The following is a 12,759-nucleotide window of genomic DNA, read 5'->3' on the forward strand; positions in this document are numbered from 1 at the left end:
GCTTGAGCTCTTCCACCCACTTTGGAGGCCTGGAAAGCTCCTGGTTCCAGCCTGGCCAAGTGCCAGCCGGCCACTGCTGCCAACTAGAAAGTGGCAGATGCAAGATCTCTCTCCTTCTCTCTAAACTCTGCCTTTAAAATAACAATAATAATCTTACATGTACACTCCATAAACAGAAGAGAAAGACCTACCTCCACATTCTAACTCATTTTATAAGGTCATATGATATCCCAACAAAACAGAACCATCACAAGGAAAAAAAATCTCTTCAACAGTATTGACGGCAGAAATGCTTAACAAAAGAAAGCAAGTGAAGTGCTAACAGTAATTTCTGAAAAGGTTACATTTATACTAGAACTAGAAAGGCTTAACAAATGAAAATTCCAATAACTTATCATATGGAGAAAACACGAAAAGTATATGACAGTATCAAAAATGGCTTGTTAAAAATACTCATCTAAAAATACTCATTCATGATTTTTTTTAAAGATTTATTCATTTTGCTACAAAGTCATATATACAGAGAGGAGGAGAGACAGAGAGGAAGATCTTCCGTCCGATGATTCACTCTCCAAGTGAGCCGCAACGGGCCGGTGCACACTGATCCGAAGCCGGGAACCAGGAACCTCCTCCGGGTCTCCCACGCGGGTGCAGTGTCCCAATGCATTGGGCCGTCCTCGACTGCTTTCCCAGGCCACAAGCAGGGAGCTGGATGGGAAGTGGAGCTGCTGGGATTAGAACCGGCGCCCATATGGGATCCTGGGGCGTTCAAGGAGAGGACTTTAGCCACTAGGCCACGCCGCTGGGCCCTCATTCATGATTTAAAAAAAAAAACTGCAAGCAAAGCAGCAGCCGGTGACCAGAGGCAGCCACAGCAGTGGCAGCCAGCACCTCACTCCACGGCCAGGCGTCCTGCGACCCACATAACAGGCACGGCAAGGCCCAGCACGCTCTGTACTGTAGGCTGTCCTCAGGGCAACGCAACAAGAAAAGACTTAAAATAGACATTTAGAAAAAAGTGAAAATTCTATTTGCACATATTGTCATTCACATAGCAAAGTTTAAGCAACCCACAGAGCTTAAGAAACCTGCAAAACAGCAACCAGAACCAAAAATAAGCAATTAGAATTACCATACAAAAGTCGATTATAATTCAATGTTATCAATGACAAACTGATAAATTAAATTTAAAAGAAGCTCCGGGGAGCAGGCATTTAACCTGGTGGCCGGGACACCAATATCCCACATTAGAAAGCCTGTGCTCACCTGCAGATCTGGTTCTGACTGCCAGCTTCCTGCCAGTGCAGGCGACAACAAAGATGGATCAAGTAATGTGAGCCCAACCTAACATTTCCCAGCTTGGCTCTGCTTCAGGCCAGCTCTGGCCATCAGAAGCATCTGCAGGGTGAATCGGTAGATGGGCACTCTGACTGTCTCTGCCTCTCAAATACATTATGAAAGGAAAAAAATGCTCCATCTAAAATATGGATCAAAACCTACTAAAAGGGAAGTTTCACAATATGGGTGAAACTTGCACAAAGACTACAAAACAACACTGCAAGGAAACCTATAAAAGACCACATACATGGCTCAGAGGCTCAAGAGAGTAAAACTGGCAATTCTCCCCAAATTAATCCATGAATTCAACGCATTCAAGTCAATCTTAACAGGCTTTTGTTAGCTAAAGCCAAGGTGGCAGAAAAAAAAAAAAAAAAAGAGGCTCATGGGTGCTTCTACTACATGACCGCAAGATGTACAGGTTCCAGCCGACCAGACAGCGTGCCTCTCCAGAGCAAGGAAGCAAGGCACGAAGACACATACCCACACGCGCATGCTCGACAGTTTTCACGCAACAACTGCCACTGGAACAACTAAGCATATGGGGGCGAAAATGAACCTTAAACCCTACTTCACACCATACACAAACTTTAACTGGACATGCACTGTGTGGGAGGGAACTAACCACAGCAGGACAAAAACTGCTACTTGAGAAAATCTTGCTTATAAGTTGGCTTGGACGGATTGAAATTTACATTTTCCCATCACTCCCATCACTGCCTAACTGGTAAGAGTAGCCCTGTGTCTAAACCTACTTGAACAACACAGATATTCAGCATGTTGAATATCTTCTTTCTTCCCAGCAGAGGGGATCTTTTCTCTTTCTGTCCCTCTCTTTCTTTAACAAAATTTTAAACTCCTTTTCCCCAACAATCAGTAATAATGAACATGCAAAGGAAAAGTATTCCCACAGCTCCAAGTATACATATGCATAAGCTTACAGGACACAAAGGCACATGTGCAGACTGGGTATTTTTCAATTTATAACAACATTTATATCTAACAGGGTAAAGATTAAGTCAGCCAATCCACACAGAGTACTTTTACAAAAAATCCTTAGGAAAGAATCAATTGTAAGGTATTCGATTAGTATAGATGCATCTGTATGCTGTACCACATCCATTACAGCATCGTCACCCCATTTTCCACAACTAGTTCATGCTGAGGTTGAACACCCCAACATGTAACACTCACTAATCTGCATGTGTCAATGCTGATGTGGTGAACAAAAAGTAAATAAGGTATTGACTGTACAATCAATTTAGTCTCTTGAGATAACAGCGTTATATTAAGTTGCATGCACCAATGCCAAACTGATTTTATCTCCAGTTTTAATAAACTGTGTGCTCCAGGTAGCCTTCACGTAAGCAAATTCCGCCTCAAGGAAGAGGGTTGCTACTGGGCAGTACCCGCTCCTCTGAGCGGGCACACGTCCTGGGCACATGACCAATGTCAGCCCCTGAGGTCACACCTCCTCAGTTAATCCAGCTCACCATGGGGCTTTGCACATGCGTTTACACCAAAGGTCTAGGTGCTGGCAGCCTGGTCCTCGGTCTGTCTTTCCCAGGCAGAGGACCAATGGGAACTGGCTTTACAAGGAGCATCAGAGCAGTACTTTTTATTCCTTTGTTTTCTCCTCTGTTGCCAAAATGGAAAACGGTGGTAGCAGTACCACATTTTAAATTCTACAGGGTAAAAAAAACCTTTAATTGACAAAATTCTATAAATTAACCAGACTTTGTCCCTAACGAAGATACACATACGTGGGGAAGGACATAATTTTTGTTTTGAACTGCATTATTTCAGTTCATGGAAGATTGTCCTTTTTCATTTTTTTCTTATTTATTTATTTTTTAAAAGATTGTCCTTTTTTAAAATAATGGTTTTTTTATGAATAAAAATAAAATAATGTATTTATGTATTTGAAAGGCATAGCTACATGTTCCATCCATGGCCACGACCCTGAGGGCCAGGCCAGCCTGCCCAGCAGACAGGAGATTCTCCCCTGGCAGAACACATACTTCCTGACAATGCGCAGCAAGTGGGCGCCTGCACCCACACGGGAGACCAGCAGGGAAACCCTGGCTTCTGACTTCAGCCTGGCCTAGACCCGGCTGCTGCAGCCATGCAGGAACGAACCAGTAGATGGGAAGATGCCTTCTCCCTCTTTATATCTCTCTGTCCTTCAAATAAATAAATTAAAGATTATTTTTATTTGAAAGGCAGAGATGAGAGACACAGAGAGACAGATCTTCTGTCTGCTGGTTCACCCCCCACATGGCTGTAAGAGAGCTGGGCCAGTCCAGAATCAGGAACCAGGAATTTCCTCCTGTTCTCCCACATTACACAGGTACCCCAAGAACTTGTCCATGTTCTGCTGCCTTCCCAGGAGCATAAGCAGGGTGCTGAATGGGAAGCAGAGCAGCCAGGACTTGAATTAAAGCCCAATAGGATACTAGCACTGCAGGCAACAACTGTACTCACAATACCACGATGCCAACCGCCAACTAGGAGTGAGTGAACAAGTAACAATAACTCACCTAGGTAATCAACCTCACTTTTCATATTCTTCACCAATAAGCCAATATACTTATGTGCCGACTATTCTGGTTCATCTGTATTTAAGACTATGGATATTTTAGCTGATACAAAAATAGTGATAAATATCTTATGCTGCATATCAAAGTAACTGAAAAGTAACAATTCCTTTATAACAAAAGTAATCACAAACAATATGCATGAAAACAGTACCTCAATATTTTTACTGGCCACATTCTTCACAACGGCAGGAAACAATTCCGATGCATTCTTCCCTTTGGCAATCATCTGAAGAAGAAGTGCAAGCTTAAGGAATCAAATTCTTTTTCAAGTTAGTAAATTAAAAACAACACAGATATTCTGGGAAATTCCACATAACTAAATGTTTAAAAGAGCTATGTCTACAAGCAAGCCATGTCAGTAACAGTACTCTTCTCAACTCCTCCTAGTCATCCAAACCCTCGAGAGCAAAGAAAATACTTCTGTGTGGTGACAGAAACACATGTAGAAACAAACACAAAAGTACTTTAAAAAGTATAAGAAATATTTACTGGGCCTGGCGTTCTGGTGTAGCAGCTTAAGCCACAGCCTTCAAAAGTTCCAGCTGCTGAGCTTCTGATCTGGCTCCTTGCTAATGTGCCTGGGACAGCAACAGAATGCGTGGGCCTAGCCACGCACAGGAGACTGGAGTGGAACCCCAGGCTACCGGCTTCCACCTAGCCGAGCCCAACCTGTTGCAGACAGCTGAGGAACGAACCAATGAATAAAAGATCTCTGTCTCTCCCTCTCTCTGTAACTCTACTTTCAAACAAATAACATAAACCGCACACACTTTAGCAAAGTACTGTCTGTTTAAAAATGGGTGGTAAACACTCATTTAAATGCTTGTGCTGTTCTTTATGTTCCATGTTCTTATCCAGAACTCGCACCACATTTACAACAAGGGTGAGGGGTTTTTGAACAAACTTCCCCTTGGCTTCTTTCTACTGGCTTCCCGACTTCTCCAACCGTTCCTTTTCAAACGCCCCTGTACTAACACTTTCTGTGCCCATCCTCACAGGCTGCACACCCCATCTCACAGGCTGCACACCCCATCTCACAGACTGCACACCCCATCCTCACGGGCTGCACACCCCATCCTCACAGGCTGCACACCCCATCTCACAGGCTGCACACCCCATCCTCACAGACTGCGCACCCCTACCTCACAGGCTGCGCACCCCTACCTCACAGGCTGCGCACCCCATCTCACAGGCTGCACACCCCATCTCACAGGCTGCACACCCCATCTCACAGACTGCACACCCCATCCTCACAGGCTGCACACCCCATCTCACAGGCTGCACACCCCATCCTCACAGGCTGCACACCCCATCTCACAGGCTGCACACCCCATCTCACAGGCTGCACACCCCATCTCATAGGCTGCACACCCCATCTCACAGGCTGCACACCCCATCTCACAGGCTGCGCACCCCATCTCACAGGCTGCGCACCCCATCTCACAGGCTGCGCACCCCATCACACAGGCTGTGCAGTTTCCTAATCTATCTAACCCTAAGGTTTCAACTACCCTCTCTATTAAATACAATCAATTCCACAAAACTCTACCCCAAATTACAAGCTCAAATTCAACATCTCCCTCTCATTTTGACCCAGGGATTCTTCAATGTCTAACTTTCAGATACTAAAGAAACCTTTTCCTATAACTAATCATAATTTTAATCCATTTTGGTTTAATCCATTGTTTTATAATAATTAAATTAAAATTATAGAAAATATTATTAACTTTTATGCCCCAAAACAGTCTCCCTCATGCATAGAACAGTAAATGTCAGACAACAGAAGTTTAAACACTCCAGCATTTAATATTCTTACGGATGTTCTATCTCCGACTCTCCTAATTTTTAAGAGAAAAGTGTTTTAAGAGAGTAGTGTTATGACACAAGGTGAAGTCACAAGCTGAAACCATCCATGAGACCAGTCCGAGTCCAGGCTGCTCCACGTCTTATTCCAGCTTGGGTCTTTGCATTTAATGTGGGAGAAGTGGAACAAACTCCTGCATCCTAGATTTGGCCCAGCCGACCCTGCAGACTGGTCATTTGGGGAGGAAACCAGTGCATGTAAGTTTTTTTTGTTTGTTTTTTTGCCTCTTTCTCTCTGCAATTCTTTGAAGTGAATGAATAAAATACTTTTTAAAAAAATATTTGTATTTCGGCCCGGCACAACAGCGTAGCACTTAAAGTCCTCGCCTTGAACATGCTGGAATCCCATATGGGCGCCAGTTCTAATGCCAGCTGACCTGCTTGTGGCCTGGGTACGCAGTCAAGAACAGCCCAAAGCCGTAAGATCCTGCACCTGCTTGGGAGACCTGCAAGAGCTCCTGGCTCTTGGCTTCGGATTGGTGTAGCTCTGGCCATTGCGGCCACTTGGGGAGCGAATCATCGGATGGAAGATCTTCCTCTCTGTCTCTCCTCCTCTCTGTACATCTGACTTTGCAATAATAATAAATAAATCTTGAAAAAAAGGACCTATGTGTTTGTACTAACAGGCTTACTCTAGACAACATAGCAGTTACACCTTGATATTTTCATTCCATCTGACACAATACACCACTTACCCTTAATGTAGCAGCTGATATGGTTAGATTTTTCTATCTGCCCTTTGCCCTCTTCTTTAGAAATCAGTAGTTCAAATTCTGACTTAATAGTAACTGTTAGCCTGTATCTTTCATGATTTATTCTCCAGGGATTACCATGTGACAAAGAGATAGACAGGCACAGATGTGTACAGACAGGGTAAACCTTACAGTCAGAGCTAAAACTTGAACAGGTCAAGCAAAAAAGCCTTCTTCCATGCTCACCCTGCCCGCCTCAGCCCTGCCCGCCTCAGCCCTGCCCGCCTTGCTCCATGCCTCACCCTGCCCGCCTCAGCCCTGCCCGCCTCAGCCCTGCCCGCCTCAGCCCTGCCTGCCTCAGCCCTGCCCGCCTTGCTCCATGCCTCAGCCCTGCCCGCCTCAGCCCTGCCCACACTAACTGGAGACACACATGGATGTGCATTCCTCTCAATACTGTAAATAATATTAAGAATAAATGTTTTAAAAATAATAAATAAATATTATTTTAAATGTCCTCAAAATAATTAAGTCTTCATATTTCACAGGAGAAATATCTTGTAATTAGGACACAAAAAGATAAAATCATAACTCAATCTTTTTTATTTTTTGATGTTATAATGGTCTTCTAACATTTTTAGAAAGGAAATTTTAAGTTAATATTAAAAGACAAATGGGATATTAATTTGGTGTTCAAAATTATAAATATTCATTAATAAACTCATTATCCAAAAATCCAAGTAATCCACTATTATACCTACCCCAACAATTCGCTTCATAGCATCCAATTTAGCAGAATCTTTGTTGCTCTCCAACATTTGTTTTAGATCTTCATTCCTACCACAAAGGAGAAAAAATTCCTTACTTATATTTTTACACTAAACAGCTGTTAAGCTATATCATTTTCATAAGAATCAGAAATACTAGGACAATATGAAGTAACTGTATTCTTGTTTACAATCATGTACCACATTCTATTTCAGTCAACGGCAGACTACACAGATGACAGGAACTCCATGGCACTGCCTTGCCAGGTGATGTCACAGCTTTACTAGTTCATATGATGTTCACACGATTGAATCACATAATGACACATTTCTCAAAACATTTTTCCTGAGGTCCTGCACAGTAGCCTAGTGGCCAAAGTCCTCGCCTTGCACATGCCAGGATCCCATACGGACGCCAGTTCGTATCCTGGCGACGCCACTTCCCATCCAGCCCCCTGCTGTGGCCTGGGAAAGCAGTCAAGGACAGCCCAAAGCCTTGAGACCTGGCACCCACGTGGGACACCCAGAAGAGGCTCCTGGCTCCTGGCTTTGAATCGGCTCAAACCTGGCCATTGCTGCCACTTGGGAGTGAATCATCAAACGGAAGATCTCTCTCTCTCTTCCTTTCTGTATATCTTCCTTTCCAATAAAAACAAATAAATTTTTTAAAAATCCCCCTGTCATTAGGCAATTCATATTTCATTCACTAAATTAATCTTTTTCATCCTTACTTACAAATATTGAAGCACTACACTGGGGGCTGACTTCTGCAGTAAAGCTGTCCCCTACAACTCCAGTGTTCAGGCAGACACTGGTTCAAAAACCAGCAGCTCCCCTTCAGATCCAGCTCCTGTCAAAGTGCCTAGGAAAGCAGCGGAAGACTGTCCAAGTCCCTGGCCTCCTGCACCCACGGGCGACACTGCCAAGCGGCTCTGCGCTTCAGCCAGCCCCGATGGTGGCAGTCATTGTGAACAAACCACAGACGGAAGAGTGCTCTCCCTCTCTAACTGCCTCTCAAATACGTAAACTCATAAAAGAGAAATTAAAAGTGTTATATTGTTACAAAGCCCATCAATAAACAAAAATAAAATATTGCTTCTCAGTGTATTCAACTGTCAACATGAACACAGGAATACAAATTTTCTCAGCCCAAATTTTCATCAACAAAACAAAGTTTTCACACCCCCGAAAAACTCAGAACTTTTGACAGAATAGGTCAAGAAAGAGCACTAACTAAAGTTCTTTATACTGTTCCATTTTTCTCCCTAGTTCTCAACTTCAAAAGAACATAAAAGAGAAAAATCCACTAACACTCCCTAATCCTGAGAAAGAAGTTAAAGTAAATTTAACATTAATGAACCAGGACAGTTAGCAATTAAGATGGAAATATAAGACAGATCCAAGTGCTGACTGCTTAGAAACTGAATGCAAAAGGGGGTCAGGTCAGCGCTGGGACGCCTCACTCAGGCCCACGGCCAGCAACACCAGCTTCCCATACGGATGCCAGTCCCAGTCCCAAATGCTCCACTGATGTACCTGGGAAAGCAGCAGAAGATGGCCCAAATTCTTGGGCCCCTCAATCCCTTTGGAAGACTAACCCCGGCTACTGGATCTGGCCTCACCTTGCCCTGGTTAACGCACTCATTCAGGGAGTGAATCAGCAGATGGACGATCTCTTTCTCTCTCTCCCCCATTTTCTTTAAATAAATGCTTTATTTCAATCAATTAAGTTAATATTTAAAAAAAAAAAAGGAGAAGGAAGAAAAGAAACTGCGGAGGTTCAAACATGACCGGATATTAAGAAGGAGATGACAGAGCTCGCAATGCAGCACAGGCGGGAAACCTGCCACCTGCGACACTGACCTCCCACAGGGGTGCCGGTTCATGTCCCAGCTGCTCCGCTTCCAATTCAGCTCCCTGTTAATGCCCCTGGGAAAGCAGCAAAGGAGGGTCCACACACTTGGGCTCCTGGACCCACATGGGAGATCTGCAAGGAGCTCCTAGCTGCAGGCCCCTGGTCTTGGCCTGGACCCAAACCCGGCCATTGCAGCCCTTTCAGGAGTGAATCAGAGGATGGATAGTAGGATGTGTGTGTGTGTGTGTGTGTGTGTGTGTGTGTGTGTGTGTGTGTTTCTGCTTTTCAAATAAAAAACTACACCTTAAAAAAAAAAACAAGAATGAAATAGGGCACACAATAAAGATGCAACTAAACCCCACTTCCACAGTCCAACGAGGTGGTGACTCCCGGTAAGACCCTTGCACAGACAGGAAGAAGCCCACTGCTCTACAGCTAGCCTCAAGAGATGGCCTACAGTAAACGTTACCATTGTCTTCACTCGCAAGAGTCGCAAACAATGAGAAAAAGGGAGAGCTACTTTCAAACAGTTTTTTCTATTTATGATCCACCTGCACCTACTCTTCGAAGAGAAGCCTCTTCCTGCTATAAATTCACAAATCCCACTACCACCAGGTAAAGGAAATGTAATTGCTACCTCTTATCACTTCTCCTTCAACATGGCAGAACGGCTTTTTGGTGTATGGGTTGTTGTTGTTGATTTTGGTTTTTTGTTTTGTTGTGTTTGCTTATATAAGGAAAAAGAGAGCTCCCCAGTGTCCACAGTGCTCAAGGGCCTGAATCCTGGGGCGGGGACTCACTCAGACCCTCCGTGAGCAGCAGGAACCCTACCACAGCAACCTTCCCCCCGCCCCAGGGTCTGCAACAGCAGCACCACAGAGAGCCAGGCACTAAGCTCAGGTGCTCGGTACGGGATGGGGCCGCCCCAATCAGCACACAGCTGTCACAATAACCTACTGGAAACTGTGATAAAGTTATGTATTTCTCCCCAAATTCCTCTTTGCTTTTTACCAAAACAGTGAGGATTCGGCAGAGTTCACTCACTATCACCTCCCCTAAAGATACATTCCACTTCTTTGGAGAAATTACTTGGATTCAAATTAACATGAATTATTACATAAGTCTCAGAAGAAATTCCTTTTGCTAAACATCAAAATAGTCTACCCAAAAAACACTAATCAGCAATCCTTTCATTGACTTTTATTGAAAACTAACACTTGTTTCAAATACGTTAATGTACATCTTCAGATATTTAGAAATACGTGTTACTTACCTAGCTACCTCCGGCTTTCAAGCTTTCAGCATTAGGGCACTAACTTTATTTTTACATAAGTGACATCTTGTGGCGTTAAATGGTATAACTTTCATGTTCAAAATGTGCCCATTTTAAGTTACAAGGATCAGAGAATTGTATAAAACTGAAAGGTTAAAATAAATCTAATTCTCACCATCGAATGCCATTCTCACTTTAGCACCGGAATAAAGTAGCAACCACAGACAGAAAGCCGAGTTCTACGACTACACATGAGCACCTGAGTGACGTTAAGGCATAGATACAATATAATTACCCTTCTTTTCTTTAATACATCTAAAATCACAATTCATTAAAGCTTTCCACTCCTTTTAAAAACAACACAAACTGGGTCCAGCACGGTAACCTAGCGGCTAAAGTCCTCGCCTTGCACATGCCAGGATCCCATATGGGCGCCAGTTCTAATCCCAGTAGTCCCTCTTCCCCATCCAGCTCCCTGCTTGTGGCCTGGGAAAGAAGTCGAGGACGGCCCAAAGCCTTGGGACCCTGCACCCGTGTGGGAGACCAGGAAGAAGCTCCTGGCTCCTGGCTTCAGATCAGCTCAGCTCTGGCTATTGCAGCCGCCTGGGGACTGAACAAATGGATAGAAGAGCTTTCTGTCTCTCCTTCTCTCTATAAAATCTGCCTTTCAAAAATAAAAATAAAATACTATAAATGTTTAGAAAAGCAAATTAAGGGAAAAAATAAACCATGCTGTGCTCTCTCATGATATTAGTGCTACACAAAGCCTAACCTAACAAAGTCTAGTCCAAGAGCCATTATCAATCATAAACACAGGCCGACGACACCCTGGAAAGCCCAGAATCCAGCTGCAGCAGGATTAAAAACCAAAACAAAGACACTTCTCTGGAACGACCTATTCTCAATATTCATTATCTTGGATACTGATCCAAACTTTTAAAACATTCTAGAAACAGGAAGAAAAAAATAAGGAAGGAAGAAGGGGGAAGGAGGTGGGGGGCCGTGGAGAGGAGGGAGGGTGAACAGACTCAGGTCGTTCTGGGGCCAGACTCTTCAAAACAGGACTTTACAGAGTGGCAGGGTGACGCCATCTCCTGAGACACAGCATCCCCACCGAGCTCCAAGCTACTATGCTTAGAGGACCGCGGAGCACGGCCCCCCACACCAACACCCACAGAGGCGACCCGGATGAAGCTCCAGGCTCCTGGCTTCAGCCCCCAGCCCGCTGTCACAGCCATTAATGGAGCGAACCACCACATGAAACATCGCTCTCTTTCTCCTGCTCGTGCCCTCTCAAATACATAAAACAAACCCTTCAAAATAAAAATAATCATAATATGGTTAGGAAAGTACAGGAAAATACAAGCAGGTTAAACAACAGAATATTAAAACACAGAACACAAAAAATAATCAAATGAGTATTCAGAACTGAAGACTACATTGAATGGTTTAACAACAGACTGGAAACAGCCAAATACAAGCAGGTCAAAAGAAAACATGCAAATAGAAACAGAGAGAGAAGACATGGAATGCACAGAACAGAGCATCAGAGACATGCAGGACAGAGCCAGCACATGGAGAGCACCCTCATCAGAAAGACAGGCACAAAAGTAGACAAAGGTTAATGACCTTTCCAAGTGACCAAGGACAGAACTTCCTGTATTTAAAAAAGGACACTGGGCCCGGCACGGTAGTGTCGTGGTTAAGGTCCCCACCTTGAACACCCCAGGAGCTCCCTGCTTGTGGCCTGGGAAAGCGTTTGAGGATGGCCCAAAGCCTGGAGACCCTGCACCTGTGTGGGAGACCCGGAAAAAAGCTCCTGGCTTCGGATCGGCGCAGCACCGGCCGTTGTAGCCACTTGGGGAGTGAATCATCGGACGGAAGATCTTCCTCTCTGTCTCTCCTCCTCTCTGTACATCTGCCTTTCCAATAAAAATAAATCTTTAAAAAAAAAAAAGGACACACAGGCATAGAACTGAGAGCCAGTGAGAAAAACCTCCAAGCATCCCGGAAATAAACATCTTGAACAGGGTTCAGTAAGCCTTTTCAACGAAGGGTCAAACAGTAAATATTTTAGATTTCATCAGCCACCTCATCTCTGATGGTTAACTGCTCAGCTCTGGCCTTAGTATAAAAGCAGCTACACGCGGCGGCATGGCCTAGCGGCTAAAGTCCTCGCCTTGAACGCCCCGGGATCCCATGTGGGTGCCGGTTCTAATCCCGGCAGCTCCACTTCCCATCCAGCTCCCTGCTTGTGGCCTGGGAAAGCAGTCGAGGACGGCCCAATGCATTGGGACACTGCACCCGCGTGGGAGACCTGGAAGAGGTTCCAGGTTCCCGGCATCGGATCGGCGCGCACCGGCCCGTTGCGGCT

The 12,759-nt window shown here is 44.5% G+C and overlaps 1 protein-coding gene across 1 annotated transcript in view; it reads right to left on the minus strand.

Annotated features, from left to right (window-relative positions):
- The window catches only part of AP3B1 (adaptor related protein complex 3 subunit beta 1), a 192,846-nt gene that overhangs the window by 161,616 nt on the left and 18,471 nt on the right, over positions 1-12,759 (minus strand). The window contains exons 2-3 of the mRNA XM_058656402.1: positions 7,252-7,327; positions 4,090-4,164 (exon numbers count right to left, since the gene is read on the minus strand). Coding sequence (XP_058512385.1) covers positions 4,090-4,164; positions 7,252-7,327 — 151 coding nt within the window. The remainder of the gene's footprint in view (positions 1-4,089; positions 4,165-7,251; positions 7,328-12,759) is intronic.

This window comes from Ochotona princeps, chromosome 28, assembly GCF_030435755.1.
Source record: "Ochotona princeps isolate mOchPri1 chromosome 28, mOchPri1.hap1, whole genome shotgun sequence".
Lineage (NCBI taxonomy): Eukaryota > Metazoa > Chordata > Mammalia > Lagomorpha > Ochotonidae > Ochotona > Ochotona princeps.